Source organism: Saccoglossus kowalevskii, chromosome 1 (genome assembly GCF_978046115.1).
Source record: "Saccoglossus kowalevskii chromosome 1, keSacKowa6.1, whole genome shotgun sequence".
Lineage (NCBI taxonomy): Eukaryota > Metazoa > Hemichordata > Enteropneusta > Harrimaniidae > Saccoglossus > Saccoglossus kowalevskii.
In genome coordinates this window covers 44,016,862-44,038,115 of record NC_140641.1, presented here as the reverse complement: position 1 = coordinate 44,038,115, position 21,254 = coordinate 44,016,862, and the positions used below count along the sequence as shown (strand labels likewise).

The window sequence follows — 21,254 nt, the reverse complement described above, 5'->3', positions numbered from 1 at the left end:
AATCGGTCTGTGTGTCAGTCTCCAAAGTTGTATAATCAGTCTGTGTGTCAGTCTCCAAAGTCATGTAATCAGTCTGTGTGTCAGTCTCCAAAGTCATGTAATCAGTCTGTGTGTCAGTCTCCAAAGTTGTGCAATCAGTCTGTGTGTCAGTCTCCATGGTCGCGTAATCAGTCTGTGTGTCAGTCTCCAAAGTCGTGTAATCAGTCTGTGTGTCAGTCTCCAAAGTCGTGTAATTAGTCTGTGTGTCTTCAGGCATACATGGCACTTCTCTGACACTTGTACACATGTGGCTGACTGATGTCATTATATCGTCATTTGTTATCTGGTTTAAAGTATTGTGAATACTGATGTTTGAACAGTGTGTTATCTGCGTTTCCTCAAGTCAGGAATCAATACAATCTTTTATTGATGTTAATAACTTTGTACATAATGATCCATTCATAGCTGATCTAAGTGCTAATGGAAACATAGAAAATGCCTTGGTAAGAAAATCCCTGTGCTGACAATATGATTCCAATATAAATCCTTGCTTCATACATTCGTTAACAAAAATGTTTGAAAGTTCAGCAGGATTGTAATCTGGAAAATACCAAGGTGTACGAAATCTTCTTCTTAATCCAGGATTGGAGTTAAGAAAAATTTCCATTTGCTGAGTGTAACCACTCAAAATTATGATTGGAAATGACCCACTATATGTCGGGATATCATTATTCATGTATTTCATTAGGGTATTTATGGCATCTACCCCAAAATCATTGACACTTCTAGCCTTGAAAAGTGTGTAGGCTTCATCTATAAACAGTATACCACCTTTGGCACTGTGGATAACCTTGTTTGTTTTTTCCTCTGATTGCCCAATATGCGCCCCTACCAAGTCGTCTCTCTGGACTTCAATGGTTATGTTCTTATCAATTATTCCGGCTAAGTTGAGGCAACCTATTAACAAATACATAACTCCATGTCAAAGATTACAGAGTTTATGAGTATTGAAATTGCTAAAGTGAATTAGACACAGTTCTGAAATTTAGGAAAAAATGAAAAGACATTTGCATTGGTAAATAAATTAAAAAAAATTGATTGAAAACTACGTATGAATTTTGAAACAAACATTTAAAAAAAAAGTCATTAGGCCTCAAGACAAAATGTTGTTAAACTTTTCACCACTAGAATTTCTTGCCTAAATATTTCTGCACTTTTTTTTAAATTTCTTCTGGAAATGAACCCTTATTTTAGAGCCAACTGACAATATTTGGCTATTTTTGTCACAATCTTTTAAAGGAAAGTGCAGACTATAAACGGGACTATTTTATAAATTTGTGATGAAAAAAGGAAACTGGAGGTGAAAAGGTTAACCCACAAAAATGTACATGTAGTTTAGTTCTGCCTATTAAAAAACATATCAACTTCATCAAACAAATTGTTCACAACTTAATATTATGTACACCGCAAACACCAAAGCAATGTTATTCACTAGATTTTATTGTGGATCATACTTCAAAAAAATTCATGGAAAAGTCATGTCATGAAAAAGATCTTTTTCTTATGTGAAAAGTGATGTCCTTTTGACTATAATAAAAATTGTTTTTAGGTTCATTAAATTGCAATAGCCGTTATAAAGTTAACTGAAAACAATTTAAGCTCAATTTAAAAAAAAAAAAAATCTTGGAGTGTCATTGAACCTTTAGTTCTGTGTTATAAACAGCGCCATCAATGACCAAATATTGAAATCATTCATGTTTATTGCAAGATCTTATATACTTTCTCGAAAACAAATAAAAAAAATATTTATTTTAGGATTTTAGTACAAATAGAATGACTGAAGCACATTTCATCTGTTACATCATTCATCATTCTGTTAGCAGTTAGCATATTTATAGTGTAAGCTAGTTTGCCTCTAATACATTTTTCAATTAAATTAGTTGAATGTTGAAATTGTTTCTATCTTGAGAAACAAATAATTAACATGGTAACATGGTTTTATTTGTTGCCACTGAAAATATGTCATGTTTTATGGCTTAATTTTATTTTGCAACTAAGTTAGCCAAAATTGCAATTATAAATGAATTAATTGATGAAAAGTCATATTTACCTGCCAACTTTCTTGCTACTGTGGTCTTACATGTGCCAGGGCCACCCAAAAACAAAAAGTTCATAGGTTCCTCCCTTGGATTACCACCAACAGTCTTTCGTAACAGATTTAAAGAATGTCTTCTTATTATTGACTTTATGGATCTCTTTATTGATTCCAACCCAATAATATCCTTCAATGTTTCATCAACTGCATCAAAAACTTCTTGAGTTTTCACTGTGTAAAATATAATTAATTGTGATGCACATAGTTTAAGACAATTTGATTTGTTATTGTTCTCTATTGTTTTGTCATACATGATAATAGCAAATTGATCTATTAAAGCATTCATGAGACACAAATGCCCAAAATTGTTGCCTGTTTTGGCAAAAATTCAAGATTCAAATTCAAGGTGGAAAATCTGATCCGAATTGTTAGTTTGCTGTCTGAAGAAGACAAACATGGCAAATTTCAAAATAATTGGATTAATGTGGCATATAAAAAATATTTCTTGTTTAGAAGAAATCAAAGATGGCTCCCAAACTATGTGACCAATCACACAGACCTTTATAAAAAGCATTATACATAGATGCGAAAAAAACTACCGGTACCGGTAATCTCAGATCAATGTGTTCCAAGTGTTTTTTGTCATCTTTCCAGGAAAAAAACAAAACTGAAAGGGTTACATGACTAACTAATGTTTGTTTGATGTTGCCATGGCAACAACTGGCCAGGGATTTTTTTTTCAGATTTTACCACTAAACTAAAGGGAGAGTATGAAAGAACTAACCAAGTCAACAAAATCGGCCCTGGCAAAAAAATAATGTGTACTGGTGAAAATTCACACTATTTTCTCAGAAGAATAATTACGTGAAGACACTGGAAATCACACACACTGACAGACAAAAGTGACTTCAAGGGCAATCCTAGCAGAGTTGATTACCAATAATGATACCACTAAAAATTCAAAATGCCTTGACCCTCAGAACGGGTTCAAAATAACCACTTCCTGTATAACTTCACTCCAAAATAGCTACCAAACCAGTTAAAAATTTGAAAGTTAGGTGCACCAGTACTCATAGTCCTCAATGTGCTTGAGAAGGTTCAAAGTTAATGCACAATAGTGTTCAAGTTCTAGGGTTACAAAAAACTGTGGAAGAAGAAAAATAATTGTGTTCAAACAGACACTAATAAACTGAACCGCCCTTTCTAGATCTCAACCAACATACATCTAACTGATTAGAACTAGTTTTCAAGGCTACTCCTCTTCATTATGTCATGACAATTTGGGCTATCACTGAAAAACAATTTACAACATGCTGTTTTCATGGCAACCATATTTCTCTCTATAACAAATTTGGTGAATTGGTTCACAATCTCTCCTGAGAATCAATAACTCTTTGAGTAATCCTGCTTGCATACTTTTTTTATTACTAAATTATTAAATGAGAAAGATTATACACTTACAACCAGTTCGTGATATCCATGACTCAGATGCTACTTTCAACTTCAACCTACCGGTAAATAGAATTTTTTTATTTGGATTTCTAATAATTGATGATAATGATTAATCAAGAAGTATTATCATCAGTTATATAACATTGTCACAAAGTGAACCATGCTCACAATTAGTACCAATGTGAAGTATTGAAATTGGTGAGGGCTAGAAAATGCAATATTGAAAATGAAGTCGAAGATGACAGACATTAATAAATTAACCATCTTAATAAGTGTACCTCACCTTTCTAAGGCAATTTTCAATGCCTCAAGATCGACAACTGGTTCAGCATTGAATACATTATTCAAAGCATAAAATGCAGCTAGTGTTTTAAGTTAAGGTTAAAGACATTCTTAATGAGACATAATTGTAAATTTGAACTATGGTTGACCTTGGCATGACCTTAAGGGTAATATTTTGGTCTGTTAAATACACTGAGAATCAGAATGAATAAATTGTGATAGTAATAATCCTTGTAAGAACGTTGCAAAGAGGCTGCAATTATGATCACAGTCCTGTGTGATTCGTACTAACAAAACTGTATATAAATCTCTAGTAATGTCACCAGTATACTTAACAGCCTATAGAGATAATATTTATAATAGCTGCAGGGCGGTGAGGGTACATGAATTTCATTGTTGTTGGTATCTATGCCATTTAGATATTATTGGGATAAATTTGAACACAAGATGCTCTGGGCTTAATGCCCAAGATAAAAAGGATATCTATTGAATCATTACGATTGCCACCTTGGAGATACTTCCACAGCTCACCTGTCATTGTGAAAACACTTATTTTTGAATCATCATACATAATCCTAGAAAAACATCCAAAACAAAAATTTATTAATTATTTACTTCATGTATTAATACATGCATATAACATCAAGGGCTGATATCTCTCTGCTATAGTGTGGAAGATCTCACACTAGGACATTGATATCACATTTACAGCACCCTATGAGCCAATTAATGCACAAATATATCATAGAATGTTAAATTTCAATATTAATTATGCAGGCAGCAAAATAATTATCACAATCTTCAACTTTAAGTTCTCATTTTATATGTTGCTCTTGCTAAACATTCAAGAGCTATTAACTGACACTGATGATTCTGATTAGATTTTCTTTCACAATGTATTCAATGATCTTTACTGCATAATTTTAAAAATAGTCAATTCAAAAAGTCTGTTAAATATTTATTATAATTTTGTATTTATTTGATGATTGTTATTTGTTACACACAAATGTTAATTTTACAGGCAAATGTATTATTCATAGACATGGGGGTACCCAGAGGTTTCCCTGGTTGTTGAAATAAAAGAAAATATATAATAATAACAGATCCCCATGATGAAACACTCTGCTGAATTAACTCATCAAAACAATTTCAATACTTAAATGTCAGCTTTCTGACATTGTATCCTGTTTGTTACAAGAAACATTATTTACATACTATTTCATTGTAATTATCGATCAAAAGTGTTATATAGCAAAACCAGATACAAATTAATTATTACATACCATTCTGACATATTTCTTTTTGTTAATACAAAATAATGGTTCCTTATTTCTGAATGAACAACTGCAGCAACTAAATGCAAATTAGTTGTTGAATAGTGTGCCATGAAGTTCATAGGACTTTCCAAATCTTCACATGGTAGCTCTTGTGGTACACATACAGAGCTGTTATTCTAGATTAATGAAAAATTGTATAATATTAAAATAAGGTCATAAAATCCTGCAGAGACCTAATTCACTTCTGTCACTACTCTTAATTTAGTTTCCACCATGTCAGGACAGCCTGTTTTGTTTTACAGATATAACCATTACGAGTACTGTCTATATACATCATTAACAAACGTTTTCTCATGTTTTTTTCCCCAGAACATGTATCTAGTTTAATTGAAACATGACAAGTGGGATGATATGTCAGAAGAACAGACATTTCACACACACCAACATACTCATACAAAGAGTAAAAGGGAATACAAGCTATCTGATAAGCACATTGTGGTAACGAATTCAGCTAATGCATAAATAAATCAAAGAAAGCTTAGAAAGTCCTCATGTGTGCTGAGAGTATTGGAGACACATTAAAAAATTAATTCAAAATTACTTGTACTTAAAAAATTGAAGCTGAAAACTAATTATGCAAATCAGGTAATTAATAAGAACAGACTTGCCGGTCACTGGTAGCATAGTGGTTGTTGCACCAGACTCATGATCGGTAGACCCAAGATCAAATCCTAACTTAGGCTGAACATCAAAAGGGTCGACCCCTACCCTGGGTGAGTGTGCCACAGACTCAATGGGCAAGTCAATTCCACTGGCCGCGATTCATTCACTAACGAATGCGACTTTGGGGGAACCTTGGTTAAGGTCCGCAGGTGCTTGTGTTCGACCGGGCCTGGTTGACACCAGGATAGCGCATTACAAATTGCCATTTGACAGAGAAATGGCCACACAGCCCTGTCATGTAGTCCCAAACATGAATATGACTTCTGTGGCAAAATGCACTAAATATGTGTCGTCACTAGCACTTGCAATGTGCACATACAGAAAAAAAGTCAGGAGAGACAACAGTGACACTCAATGTCCGGAACTGTCGCCTGGCACCAAAAAAATATTTAAAAAAAAAAAGAACAGACTTGAGTGTAAAACTATTAAGGTCTGCAAAATTTAACAGACCACCTATGTACCAAGTTTCATTAAAATATGATTAGAACAAAACAATTATGAATTATTACACTAATTTGAAATTGTCATCAGTACTATTGTTTAATTATGTAAATTAGGTGATTAATATGCATAAATATTTACCACAACTAATTGAGTCTCTGCATATAGTCCTAGATTTATTGAAATCTGATGATTATTACTCAAGGGATCAGTGGAAAAGCTGAAAATTAACTAATTATGCAAATTAGATAATTAATATGTATCTATTAATGAGTATCTATGTACCATGTTTCATTAAAATGTGATGATAAGTACTTGAGATATCTGTGGAGAAGTCATAAATTGATAATCATTATGCAAATTAGGAAATTAATATGCACATTAATATGATCTTTACCCAAAGTATTCAAATCTGCACATTAGTTCAGAGCATCTAGGTACCAAATCCCATTAAAATACAATGAGTGGTGCTTTAGATATGAGTTAAACAGACGGACAAACACACACATACATGTCACACTAACTGCAAAGACTGTGTGCTTCGCACATGGGAGTCAAAAATTGATGATATTCCAGAATTGCATGTATAACAAGCAGCCTCGTGGCTGAAATAGCTCCACTGTTAGCAATGCACATTTCAGTTAAAGCATTGAAGGATATCTTTAGAAAATGAACAAATCTGAAAGAAGTTTATCGGAGTACCTACATGTATAACATCAAAGCAATCAGACTTGTGGTTTTTAACAAGAATTCAAAAATATCAATTTTTAACAAAAATATTCATCAAAATTAGAGAATTAAAGATATCATGAAATGAACAAATCAAAGGTACATATACACCAAGTATCAAAGCAATATAAAAATGTAACTTTCAAAAAGAAGTCGAAAAATTTAAAAAGTTGACGACGTATAATCGCTCATATGATAAGCTCCACTTGATAAAATTGAGCAAAGCTAATAAAATTGACTTTTTGATTGTTTAAATTATCCTCTCTATCCAATAACATATCTAATTTTTTGGGATGTGTGTGCCTTTGTTTTTATACCTCAAGATCAATCATTCACAAGACACCTTCTAATATTGATCAAAATATTCATAATGCCAATATAGTTAATCAATATAGTTGTAATGAACTGAGTATCATAAATATCAATATTACCTTTCCAGAAGTTACTTGACGTTCAATTATAACACAAAATAACCAAGGACATTCAGTCCAAAAATCAACATGTTGCATCAATGAATCTGAAATAAATATAATATGCTTTAATTAATTAATTAATTAATTATTAAAATTAAAATCATCATCAATAAGTACAATTTAAAGAGTCTGATTAAAATAAATTTAAGATTAAAGCCAATGTAAACAAGCTGCCTGTCAGATAATATGGTACAAATGTACAAGTGAACAGACAGAGCATCTAGGCATCCAGTTCATCCAAAAACCATCATGTGGTTCTTGACGTTTCTGTGGAACAGACAAACAGACACACATACAGACACACTATATACATAACTGCAATGACTCATAGTGTGTGCTTCTTCATGAGAGTCAAATATGACAATGACACAAATGGGGACAATGGGAGTGAGATATATCTAGTAATTATTGGAAAATAAATAGCCTCAATTATGTAATCAACAGATACCTTCGGACACTGCAACAGAATTCTTCTTAAAATCTTCTTGTACATGATTTGCCATATCAGAAAATGTATAAAATTTTCTCTTTGTCAAAACAGCATTAAGCAAACTAGGTAGTGATGGAAGCATTCCTTCAAATACAAATGGAATATGGCAAGAAAACCAGGGTGGTGATTTAGGTTAAGGATTATATATTGCAAGCTAATTCAGCATTAATACATTATGCATGTGATAGTGTAATGCATGTGATTTTACCTGTGTAACAACCTTAAAAGTTCCCCAACCCGACATAATGATTGTTAACACACACTCTAAAATAAGATTGATTTATTAACAGCTATATCAACCATTGTCCATGGCATAACTTTATAGGGTAATAATAATGTTACATTTGAACAATAGCTCAGCAGTTATAATGCATAATTTGAATATAGCTAAAAATTTATTCTATGAAAACAAATACTAAATTAAAGCTGCAAGCAGCATTGGTGGGGTCCAAGCAGAATTATCAGAAAAGTTATCTGCAGATACTCATTGAATGGCGTGTTGATACCAATATAATAGCACAGGATTCATCTTCCTAACTGCAACAGTGCTTGAGGCTTAACAGAAGCCCCAACCCCATGGGCGCCCAGCCACAGAACTAACCATGTGCCATTCAGTTGGGAAAATGTATCTATGATCAGACATGTTATATAAAAAATCAGCATTGAAGTATCAATGAGAAAGAAATGCCTAAACTGTTGGTAATTTTTGTTAATAATACAAAATGGTGGCCAAACCAATTGACCAATCAGTTTTTGGGGCTCAAAATTGAAAGAGCTAGGCATGTAGATGGATTATGCCAAATTTCATGTCAATCGGTCTGCAACTTTATGATAAGAAGTTTTTCAAAGGATTTAGCATCGTTTTTTAAAAAAAAAAATAGCGACAAAAGTCATGTGACCTCTTATGTTCTTGAATCTCATTGAAGATGGGCATGGGTTACAGAAGCAACACAACAATTTGGACTTCTAGACCGCCAGAAAGTGGTCAAAATGGCCGTTTTCGGTTTTAACTAATTCCAAGACGGTGGGCAAACCACGTCACTGATCGAAAATATAATGTGTTTCTCATATGCAGCTAGGTTTGTTTATAGTAATATAGTTGAAACATCAACATGTCAGAAGTATGGATCCAGAAGCTGATGCTTGAATAAGATGATTTTTTATCATTAAAATGGTTGACATTTAGTCATCTTTTATCTGATCATCAAATGAGTACTTTTTCATACTGAGAGATATTGCCCTGCATTAATTGAAACAAAATGGCCACTGGTCGGCCATTTTGAATACATCTGTATATCTATGACCAGATGCATAATGAATATATAAAATTTTGACATAATAGCAAAAGCAGGTCTGAGATATGGCACTAGAACCACATTCATTAAATATAAATGGTTGCCAGTCAGTCATTTTGAATCTGATTGTGAAAAAATTGATGTGCATTAGTATAATAATGCATAATATGTATGTTGTATGTGTGAAGTTTGAATGTAATTGGCCTAGGCATATCTAAGATATAGATCTGAATGCACACATGCACAGAGGTTCATCCATACATTGTGTAAGTCCCTGTTTTCAAACTGCATCTGAACGTGGACTAATAAGTACTCTCTACACACAGAGCAGAAAGGATATATTGATTCATATGTTCAATTACACCATCTTCAGAACCTGGACATAACCACAACCTGCTTCTTTTACCAACAAACACAGTATGAATCACCTCTTTAATAACCTGTAAAATAGATACATTTTATGTTATAATTTAATTGTTTAGTGACTAATTGTTAATTAATACATAAATACATACTGAAGGCACTAAAGTGTAGGTTAGCAATTGAAAAATAACACAACACTTATATGGGATTGTTATCTATTAGAAATGGGATAATTATAATGGTTAATAAATCATCCCCAAATCTTGCAAACATGTATTAAAGAATGCAATCTAGATAATTATATACAACATTTGTGAAACAACTCATTTACACATATGCTATGCTATAAAATATCAACCACACATAATAATAACATACCTCACTTTCTCTACTCATGACATCAAGAAGTCTACCAAAAACTTCATCAAAATCCTGATTATCATTAACATTCAATTTGTCTAACAAAGAATCCAATGCATATTTAAAACAGGTACTATCCATTTCCCCTCTGAGTGACATGACCTAAAATACATATTAATTCATAAGTAAATCATGAGCAGATCCATTACAGCATCTTTGTAGGTAGTAATTATTATACATGTAGATCAATTGTATAAAAAGGAAAGTACATGCAGCTGGCATATAAAATGTTTCAAAAAAGTTTATATAGATCATGGAGGTAGATCTACTATGTTGATTAAAATTAACTACAAATTTGTGATTACTATTATAATAGCTCCTTGAGTTGCACAAAGTAATCTGACTCACAGTATTGAAGTATATAATACTAACAGAAATATAAAAACAAAAACAAAAAATAATTACATTGCATAGTCCCTGTTAGTTATCAATAATATAAATTAAAAAAACTTTGATAATCGTTTCTCAAGATGTCAGTGGGACAGACTAACTAACAGTAAAGACTCCCATAGTTTGCCTCACACACAAGAGTCAAAAATCAATGTTTTCCTCCAGCTCCAATGGCAGAATTATGATCACAAAATAACACTCACCGCAATCAGTGATGAAATGACTGGTTTAGTATCCAAATCACTTGTATCGCAAATGATGTTCATGAAGTTTGGTATACACTGCAGAATTGTTATGACTGTGTTTAACGTACAGTTGTTATTTATATTTAGCATACCTAGTATAGTGTGATATGTATATAATTTATAAAATGGTTAGACAGGGAACATTTAATGCAATCATAACTGTAATCATACTGAAAAAACATGATATCTAACCATCATGCCAATATTACCGGCAATAAAAGTTAACTGATGTCAAAAACTTAAGTGCTAACATGAAATAAAAAAAAAATATACATACCATATTTTGGCAACAACTCATCAGATATACAAATATCTCTAAATGTTTGTTGGTGTGTTGGAAAATGTGCAGTAACACTGGCGAAGCTTATTATTTCTTTTGGTTTCACAGATGTACCACTCACTCCTGCCTCATTTGTATTTGTGTCAGAATCAGTATCAATTACAGTTTCTGTTAGTTCACAAGTAACAGTTGTTCTAGTACCGGTACATCCATTTTCAATATCATCATTGTCATCAACACCATCATTGTCATCAATTCCATCAACTCCATCATTGTCATCAACTCCATCATTGTCATCAACTCCATCATTATCATCAACACTATCATTGTTAATGAAATCATTTAATATCACTGAAGGGGGGATTGGTGATGTTAACATTATATACACAGTTTTACATGAAGATTTGATTGACCATACCCCCTGTGCACTGTACGTGAATATGTTGGAACTTATACGCTTGGAGACAATACGGTCACCTCTTTGCTTGTAGTCTACATAAATAAATTTATCTGTATGACCAAGCTGATCAAGCAAAACATCAGAAATTTCTTGAGTAACTTTGATTTCATCCCATGATTGCTCAAAACAAAAATCAGCTGACAAAACAGGTCTTCCTGACCATGAGGATTTATTCTTATTCAAAACTTCTCTTATAAGAGGTAACACACTTATTTTTAAGTTTAGTTTTTTCCTTTTCTTAGTGGGTCCAACATTCCCTTGAAAACTTCTCCGACATGCCCTTCTACTTGATGATACTGTTGGTGCCACTTGTCTACTGAAGACATTCTGTACTGCACGCTGTATATCTGGGCTTCTTAAATTCTGTATGACAGTTTCCTGACTAGCCATTTCTAGAATGAGACACATCAATGAATTAATGAACATACATAATTTACCTAAGCTACAGTCATTTGCACACCTCTTGAAACAGCTGACTCTTTATGCAAGTTGTTTGATAAGATGATGATGAGCATATTTTTAAACTTAACTTTTTCTATTTAGTCATCCATGCAGAATCTTGAGTTCATGGGCATGTCCCATGGTTGCCATGTTACAAGTTTGCAACAGAAAGGAGGTTGATTTTAAACTAGGTGTCTGTGAGCTTGTTTGTATCAGTTTTTGAATATAAGTTAAATATAACATGCTTGTATGTTGTTCCAAAAAATATATAAAGGCATGGTACAGACACCATCATCGTTCCCCGTGGACAGAAAATTATGCAGACACGATCTGGATTAACAGTAATCTGGTGGCGGCAACGCACATACATCAAAGCGAGTAAACACCGTGCAGCGTCCATCTCTCATGGACTAACTATGCCTACTTTAGGTAATTTTTTTATTATCCAAGAAACGTCCCTAGCCCGGGACATAGCGAAACACACAAATGCTTAGAAATATAATCTTGGGCGAGTTGGTTTGATGCGAGTTGGCATTGGTGCGAGTTAGCATTGGTGCGAGTTGGTCTGGTGCGAGTTGGTTTTGGTGCGAGCTGGATCGAAATCTGCATGGTTTGTTTAACTCTCGGTCAACTGTGTGCCACGCTTGTTTGACAATATCGCCGATTGTCATCATTGTAGACCCAATTATTTTCATGCCATGAGCTGAAATCGCGAGTATGTATCTGTCCCATCAAAAGCTATATGACAATTGTAATCATTAAAGAACTGGAAATTCATTAAAAACTTACTTTGTTTGTCAAACAGGCAGTATACAATTCGGCCACAATCCAAAAACATGCGCCAAACGACACAGGAAAACATATAACAGCGCCCTCGTACGTTCGTTCTGGTGCGATTGCCGTCCCGGAAGTAAGAATATCATATCCTCGGGGGCGGAGCTACGTCACAAGACGTTCCACGTTGCTAAGACGCACACCACTGTACATGCATTTCTATGGGCTCTTTTCGCGCTGCTGTGGAATGCCGGTCGAGCCGGTGAAAATTCGAGAAAACAACACAAACTCAACTTTGAAGTAATCCTGAACAACTAAATTTAGATATGTTACACACGTAGGGCTAATCGTGTTATACTGTTCAGGGGAGTCTCAACCATCATCCAAAAGTATCGTTTTCTGCGAGTTTTTGGCCTTTGTTTTAACCGCCAGGGTTGCCAAGCGGTGAAAATGCCCGGATGTCCGCCCCCGAGGATAGTCTAGTTGACTGGTTCCCGCCTCAAGTGTCATAGCGTACCAAGCCACAAGAGGCCGGTAACTAGTAACGAATGCGGCATTCTGATTGGTCCATCACTTTCTCGTTGCTTGTTCACCTTACGTCAGCGCTTACGCTCGTGGCCGTTCAGGGGTTTCCTTTTACTTTCGAAAGTTGGGCGAATAAAAAAACTGTTTCTTTTGCTATAAGTGTGCACAGAAATAGCGAGGAATGTCAGAAACATCTCAAATATGTAAGTCTAAGCAGGCAGGATGTATGAGCATGGCTTCATTGTAGTATTACAGACACGTTATTACGCAGAACGTAACTTGGAATGTTTTCAATTTACGTCACTCAGTCACGTGCCTTCCGGCCTGAAAACCGAACAATACGGCGTCCTACCTGCCATTCGCAAAGGACGCCGGGAATAAGCGAAATAGTCTAGTCACAGTCCCTCTGTCAGGAACAGTGGCCTAGTATATACATGCATACGTATTCAATACAGTTTGATCTACCCGATTGCTAGCCCTGAGTACAGTCCTGTAGGTTGGCCTTCTTCCGCTGATCATTCGGTCCCCACAGTCCTGAGAAGTCGCATAGACCGGGGATTCGACACTATGTGAAGGGCTGTTTTGGGCGATTTAAGAGGTATTTAGCTTTGCAACCAAAAAATAAGTAGGCCGATACGTCAAACTATTACAAATACCTCATCTGAAAGCGAAATTACAGACGATTTCCTGCAAGTGTCGATCAAACCGAAATTTTCCAACGAAACTCTATCTATCAACAGAAAATGTACGCCGCCATCTTGTTCTTCGAGATTACCAACAAGCCTTTGCGCCAAATCCCGTTGAAACAAAAGAGCATCAACTTATCAAACGCATGTGCGTAGATTTTTTTTTCTTCGGAAAATTATTGTATCAGCCAATTTCATGCAACTTTTATAATAATAAACATATAAATATATAAATAAATAAATTGCCTTAAGAATTTACTTTATTTAATAAAAAAAAATTAAAAAATTACAATTTTCCCAGCATCCCTCTGGCCAACAAGCACTTTCAATTTTACTTTCGTTTTTTCACCATGGATAACCTTAACCTGGTAAAAAGCAAATATAAATTCAATTATGAATTTAAAGAAGAGCAAAAAATTATTTTTAATAGTGTTGCTCTTGAAAATATGCACACATTTGGTGTTCTACCAACTGGTTTTGGGAAAAGCGACTGCTTTGTTGTACCTCAGCTATTAGTGGATGAGGTAAGATTTTGTTTAATTAAATTCTCATATATAATTATTATAATATATTAAGGCATGTCAATTTCAAGGAGATTAATACAGTGAATTTCATGGAATGAATTTATAAAATATGGAATGGTTACCCATTGAAGATGCATGGCTTTAAATGGCTGTAGGATCAATTTTGTAACACACATAAAAATAACCACAATCTTCTGCATGCTACCTGCAATCATTGGCCGATTGACCTTCCCAAATCCTTTAATGAGTTGTGATTGGTCAGATTGTTTCAACCATTTTTCATTTCATATAAAAAACATCCATGAAATTTATAATAGTAACATTATATTTAATATCAACAAAGGATAATTCTTCTTTATTGAATTTATTAGATGTACCCAGAAAAAAATCCACACATCGGTTTGGTGATTTCCCCATTGAGGAGTCTAATGCTCAATCAGATGACAATATGGAGAGAGCGGGGAGTGAAGGCTGTCAGTATAATGCAACTGGCTGAAATGTCATCCATAGACATAAAAAGTAAATAGAAAAACATTCTTTGTACCATCTCCAATAAATTGAATATTTACAATTTATGTTCTTTTCAAAACTAGTAATTAATATTTTATTTCAAACTTAATATGAACTATCAAATCATTATCTTTATTAATTTAATTCCTGAACATAAAATGAGCAACATATACAATGCCATAAGTTTGTTTTAAATGGATTTTCTTTAACAAAATTAATTCTTAAACAGATATCATTGAAGGACAGTACAGTGTGGTATTTTGCTCCCCGGAGTCAATTGTACGAGATCCCTGGAGGACAATGTTGGGCAATGCCCATTACAAAGAAAGATTATGTCTTTTGGCATGTGATGAGGCACATTGTATTGTGGAATGGTGAGTTGGTTGATTTACATTTTTAATAAGTAAATTAACAATAAAATAAATCAACTGTGGTTCCTAATATGTGGCTGAACTGTATTCGCTTTTCAATTCTCATAAATAGGGGTGATGATTTCAGGCCTAGTTACAAGCAAGTTACTGTGCTTCGTAGCCTTACAACTTGCCCAATACTAGTCTTGACAGCAACTGCAACAGAGTCTATGAGACAGAATATTTTGTCAACTTTACTGTTGGATGAGGAGGAGGTGAAGACTGTTGCCATTGTTCCTGACAGGTGAGAATTTACATGTGTTTGAATTTGGAATAACTTTGGCCATTTCATCAATGCAGAAAATTATTGTCAAATTTGTAGCATAATATTCATACAGACATAAATGTTAAATGTTACAGACAACATTAACTTTTCTAATCATACAACTTTATGAGAACAATCAATGCTTTAATACAGTGACACCAATCACATTGTAATTATCTGTTGCTGATATGGAAAATGATCTGTTGGCCCAAATATTATTCATCCAAGCTGTAAAACCTATAACACAAGTTATGATCATGTTAATTAATATGACACCAATATGACATGAATAATCCACTCTCTCCAATGTGTTTTTCAGGCCTAATATAAAGCTATATTATAAGTCACAATCAGGTATGAAAATACATGAAGAGCTTCTTTGGTATACACAGCATATTGCTACTTTTGGATCAAAGGCAAAAAAAGCTATAATATACTGCAGGTCAGCCTTCCTTTTTCCATTTTAATAGAAATTTAAGTCATGAAATAGATTTTAGATACCGTATTGCTCCCATTAGATGCACATTGACACTGGAAGTGCAAAGAATCCAAAATTAGTATTTGTTACTTTATAGATCACCTACTTTGACCAGATATATATGGTATACATGCCTTTTGTCTTCTCTAATCATCCTGCAGTGCCTTAATAAAACCTGCAACACAATCTCTGATCGGCTTCTAATCAATCAAAACCATGCAGCCATAAACCAGTGATAAATGGTTAATAGAATTTACATTATAATCATGTTGATGTGGTACTAATAGAGAAAATACAGTAGTTGCATGACATGGCCAGCATACATATCACCAAGGTTTTATAAATTAAGGGTAAATCTGGTGGTTGTTATGAATCAGCTACAGCTGTTTGAATTATTGAAAGCACATTATCTAGCCATTTTCAATAAAAAGCCAAAATTATTTTTATCAAAAAGGTCAAAACTATTCACTAAGTTATTTCCATGAACAATTTTGGTAAAGAATATAATGTACCACACAAGGTCCCTGACTGTTGAGTATTCATAGCCTTATGGCTTATAGCCTTTTTAAGAGAAAGGACAATGACAGTAATATGATTAGCTTCACTGTAATTATCACAAAATGCTACCTGAAATTTGACTGAGCATTGAATGTGACACTCAACTATCCAGAAAAATAACATGGGACACCTTATCTATTAAAAAATTATATTACTGCTGATTGAAACCCCATAACTATTCAGAAAAAATAGCATTAAGTTTCACTCTATTTAGCATTACATGAAATATATGATTACTTAATAACCCCCCCCCCCTATTTAACAGGAAATAAGACCACAGATTAACATTCAGTAAAAATATAGGACAATCATAAGCATCCATAAATACGGCTAATGAATGATTATAAACACAATTATAAACACACTCATAGCTTGTCTGATACTAATTTTCCATGTTCTCTTTGGTTCTTTACTCATAGGACCATGACACAAGTGGCAGACATCTACGAATTTGTCATGACTGAATTAGGTGATAAAGCTTGGTCTGGTGACAGCCACATCATAGATAATCGTCTTGTTGACATGTTCCACTCATCCATTGATGCCGATACAGAAAAAAAAATAGTCAGTGTTTTTCCACAAACAGATAGTATAATTCGATGTTTAATTACCACAATTGCTTTTGGCATGGGAGTTCAAATCAATGATGTAGATCATATTATTCATTGGGGTGCTAGTAAAACTGTACTAGCTTACTGGCAGCAAGTTGGCAGATGTGCCAGAGATGGCAGAATTGGTCAAGCACACCTCTATGCTACCAAGGTGAGTCTAAATAAAAGACGTATTAGTGATGACATGCTGTCACTGTGTAAAAGCCTTAATTCAGGAGCCTGCATACGTCACAGTATTTTGAAACAGCTCGTGGTAAGTGGGATGGACCTTCATTCATTAGATGTGATGGCCCAGCGAGATCCCTGCGTAGGGGCTATTAATGATGGTAGTTGTACTTGTGAATTTTCTACATGCTGTAGCAATTGCCAAAAAAAATGTATTTTAAGTCAAATATGAAAAGATGCAAGATGCTTTAAGTTACCAATTTTCTCGTTGAAATAAACAAGATGACCACTGATTTTGTTTGAAAGGGAAAATGATAGTACAATATTAGAAGCACATGTTAGTTTTATAAATAAAATAATTAAAGTTGTAATTAAAGTTGTCAACAAAATTGTGTTTTGACTTGTTAAGTATTATCATATGAGCAACTGGAACATCATCAAGTAGATCCGTAGCATCTTCAGGTGTCTATTGACAATGGACTAAATTACCAAATCAATCTTCGATGTGAAGAATTTTCTAGTGTAGTAGAATTGTTTGTTATGTAAAGCATTTTATAGCCATTAGATAGGACAAATATTTCACACTTGAGCATTACCTGTCACCTGAAACATGTCTTATTGGTGCTATTATGAGAAAAGCCTGTTTTTATCAACAACAAAAGCAGTGTTAAATTAGATAAAGTTGCATTCACACTTTGTATTATATGCAGAATACTGTAGAATACTTTATTTTCACTGGAATTAATTTTCGCTGAAAAGGCTTTTGGGGCGTTTTGCTTGGAATTTATTTTCACTGATTTTTGATGAGTTTAATGTGAAATATAGGATTTTATTTTCACGGAATCATCCCTTCAGCGAAAATAGCGAAAATAAATTCCAAGCTAAAATAAAGTATTCTACAGTACATTAATTATTGTGATCACTATAAAAAATTGTAAAATCCCCTAGTCTGGCCGCAAATCATGAAAAATCGAAGCACTGCAGCTATACCAGCACTGAAGACTGTTATTAAAAAATGAGCACATACAAATTTAAAGGGTGATGTTTGTTTACACATGAGAAAAAAAATAACACTACCGATATTACACTATGGACAATTTCTCAAATGACTGGATGCCAAGGAGTGAAAGTCAGTATTTGCAACAAATTCAAAAAATCTCAGTTACAAATGCTATTAATTTAGAAAACACATTCTGTTGTAGAAAATTCAGTGTTTGTCAAACATATTTCACACATGTGTGGGGATACAACCACTAACTTTAATTACTATTAAAAGGTACAGTTATTAATCAGCATCATAACTTACTTTTCCTAACTTGAGATGTTTCAGATATTTCCATTTCAATTATATCAATATCACACCCTGTACCACTTGGACCAGTGTAACCAGCTGTAGAACCGTGACCAATATCACCACTTGGACCAGTGTAACCAACTGTGGAACCGTGACCAATGTCACCACTTGGACCAGTGTAACCAACTGTAGAACCGTGACCAATGTCACCACTTGTACCAGTGTAACCAACTGTGGAACCGTGACCAATGTCACCACTTGGACCAGTGTAACCAACTGTGGAACCGTGACCAATGTCACAACTTGGACCAGTGTAACCAACTGTAGAACCGTGACCAATGTCACCACTTGGATCAGTGTAACTAACTGTAGAACCGTGACCAATGTCACCACTTGGACCAGTGTAACTAACTGTAGAACCGTGACCGATGTCACCACTTGGACCAGTGTAACCAACTGTAGAACCGTGACCAATGTCACCACTTGGACCAGTGTAACCAACTGTGGAACCGTGACCAATGTCACCACTTGGACCAGTGTAACCAACTGTGGAACCGTGACTAATGTCACCACTTGGACCAGTGTAACCAACTGTGTAACCGTGACTAATGTCACCACTTGGACCAGTGTAACTAACTGTGGAACCGTGACCAATGTCACCACTTGGACCAGTGTAACCAACTGTAGAACCGTGACCAATGTCACCACTTGGACCAGTGTAACCAACTGTGGAACCGTGACCAATGTCACCACTTGGACCAGTGTAACCAACTGTGGAACCGTGACCAATGTCACCACTTGGACAAGTGTAACCAACTGTGGAACCGTGACCAATGTCACCACTTGGACCAGTGTAACCAACTGTAGAACCGTGACCAATGTCACCACTTGGACCAGTGTAACCAACTGTAGAACCGTGACCAATGTCACCACTTGGACCAGCGTAACCAACTGTGGAACCGTGACCAATGTCACCACTTGGCCCAGTGTAACCAACTGTAGAACCGTGATCAATGTCACCGCTTGGACCAGTGTAACCAACTGTGGAACCGTGACCAATGTCACCACTTGGACCAGTGTAACCAACTGTGGAACCGTGACCAATGTCACCACTTGGACCAGTGTAACCAACTGTAGTACCGTGACCAATGTCACCACTTGGACCAGTGTAACCAGCTGTAGTACCATAACCAGTATCACCACTTCTACCACCATGACCAGTGTCAACATCTAGCCCACACTGTAATGTCATTTCTTCAAAGCTGGTATCAGCATCAGAACTCCAACTGTCACTGTCAAATTGTATGTTGCATGTATCACTGAATAGTTGACGGGCTACATTTGATACTGCATTTTGAGCTGGCTGTAACTGTAAGATTAATAAAAATGTATCTAAATACACTGAATATGTATATATTAAATAACAAACATCTATAAGGGAACATTTAACATGAAATATATAAATGGTTAAAAAGACTAGGAATAGTTTTTATTGGCCTAAAATGCATCAACATGAAATGAAGTATAGTATAGTAATTGCAACTCATAGTCTGTGTGCCTTAGCATCACTCCTATACTTTTGTACTTTGGGTTGTATTACCTTTGATGCTATTTCTTCTTTCCAAAGAAGAATTTCCTTATCATAACCAGCCCTTAGCCTGTCAACAACTCCCCTGCCTCCAGCCTTTGTCAAGCTTATCCCCATATTGCTGAAACACTGGAAAAGCTGAAAGTGTATAAATTTGTTATTATAGTATCAATTGTGCATGAAAAAAGATTTGGTAGTATTTAATATTATATTCATAGAAAATACCTGAATACCAATTACCATGGAAAATCACCTCAACATGGTCTCACTCAAACCATTATGTTGGGCTACTCTTTGTCAACAATGATATCAATATCATCCACTTGTAAAACATACCCTTTCACTACATCCACATCGCCACATCTCCACTGCATTTACGGAAGCAAGGAATTTAAATTTTCTTGGTTTTCTGATATGCAATCCTATAGATACCATAGATCCAAACTGCGCTGCTAATGGACCAGATTTTCCATTGGCTTTCCTTTTGACAAATGAAGAATATTATGAAATTAATTCAGATAAGTTAAAATATAAAATATAGTGGAATGTTAGAAACATTGGAGCATTTAGGAATTGACCATAAAAAAACAGAATTGAATAAAAATTTAACAAAAGAATTTATAACAGGAAACTTGCCCTCTTCCTAAAAAACAACACTAATATTTCATAGGGTGAAAACAAAAACAGCAAATCACAGCATTACATCATGTAACTCCATATTATGTAAAGGAGTTTAATACGCACCATGCTCTTGTAATATGGTATTGTTTATACATCCCATAGTGTACCATAAAATCTGAAGTGAATGAAGCTATAGGAGACTATTCTAGAAAATTATGTTATATAATTACACTGAAATTATAATACACTACATTTTGACACTTAAATAAAAAATGATACTTACAAAATTCCGTGTTGCTCTGATTTTCGTGTTGTCAACAAAGATGATAATGTGTGGTAGACAGTTGGAAGTAGGTTTTTGACTTCATTTACCACATCTTTCCAATCAAATTTTTCCAGATTTTCAAGCG

The 21,254-nt window shown here is 34.5% G+C and overlaps 2 protein-coding genes and 1 long non-coding RNA gene across 3 annotated transcripts; 1 reads left to right on the top strand and 2 right to left on the bottom strand.

Annotated features, from left to right (window-relative positions):
- Window positions 1-382: 382 nt before the first annotated feature.
- Window positions 383-10,675, bottom strand: LOC102809562 (uncharacterized). The gene is made up of 11 exons (XM_085502860.1): window positions 10,613-10,675; window positions 9,978-10,121; window positions 9,599-9,676; window positions 7,900-8,074; window positions 7,410-7,495; window positions 5,092-5,261; window positions 4,292-4,383; window positions 3,810-3,891; window positions 3,536-3,582; window positions 2,090-2,305; window positions 383-936 (listed from the first exon to the last, which is right to left on the bottom strand). The coding sequence occupies exons 1-11, from the start codon at window positions 10,673-10,675 to the stop codon at window positions 383-385; spliced, it is 1,707 nt and encodes a 568-aa protein (XP_085358986.1).
- A 3,387-nt stretch (window positions 10,676-14,062) lies between these two features.
- Window positions 14,063-16,381, bottom strand: LOC146750915 (uncharacterized). The gene is made up of 2 exons (XR_014928838.1): window positions 16,142-16,381; window positions 14,063-14,185 (listed from the first exon to the last, which is right to left on the bottom strand). It is a non-coding gene; the product is annotated as an uncharacterized LOC146750915 (long non-coding RNA).
- LOC146750914 (bifunctional 3'-5' exonuclease/ATP-dependent helicase WRN-like) lies at window positions 14,135-18,371 on the top strand. The gene is made up of 6 exons (XM_085496443.1): window positions 14,135-14,344; window positions 14,716-14,863; window positions 15,084-15,228; window positions 15,338-15,508; window positions 15,849-15,971; window positions 16,985-18,371. The coding sequence occupies exons 1-6, from the start codon at window positions 14,171-14,173 to the stop codon at window positions 17,571-17,573; spliced, it is 1,350 nt and encodes a 449-aa protein (XP_085352569.1). The 5' UTR covers window positions 14,135-14,170; the 3' UTR covers window positions 17,574-18,371.
- Window positions 18,372-21,254: the final 2,883 nt, after the last annotated feature.

Bases quoted from the DNA above. Each gene is read 5' to 3' on its own strand.
- LOC102809562 (XM_085502860.1), bottom strand. From the start codon at position 10,675: ATGAACATCATTTGCGATACAAGTGATTTGGATACTAAACCAGTCATT. The intron at 10,122-10,612 runs GTGAGTGTTATT...TATGTATTTTAG, and splicing joins TCATTTCATCACTGATTGCG to GTCATGTCACTCAGAGGGGA. The intron at 3,583-3,809 runs GTGAGGTACACT...ATTTACCGGTAG, and splicing joins TTGAAAATTGCCTTAGAAAG to GTTGAAGTTGAAAGTAGCAT.
- LOC146750914 (XM_085496443.1), top strand. From the start codon at position 14,171: ATGGATAACCTTAACCTGGTAAAAAGCAAATATAAATTCAATTATGAA. The intron at 14,345-14,715 runs GTAAGATTTTGT...TGAATTTATTAG, and splicing joins CTCAGCTATTAGTGGATGAG to ATGTACCCAGAAAAAAATCC. The intron at 14,864-15,083 runs GTAAATAGAAAA...ATTCTTAAACAG, and splicing joins GTCATCCATAGACATAAAAA to ATATCATTGAAGGACAGTAC.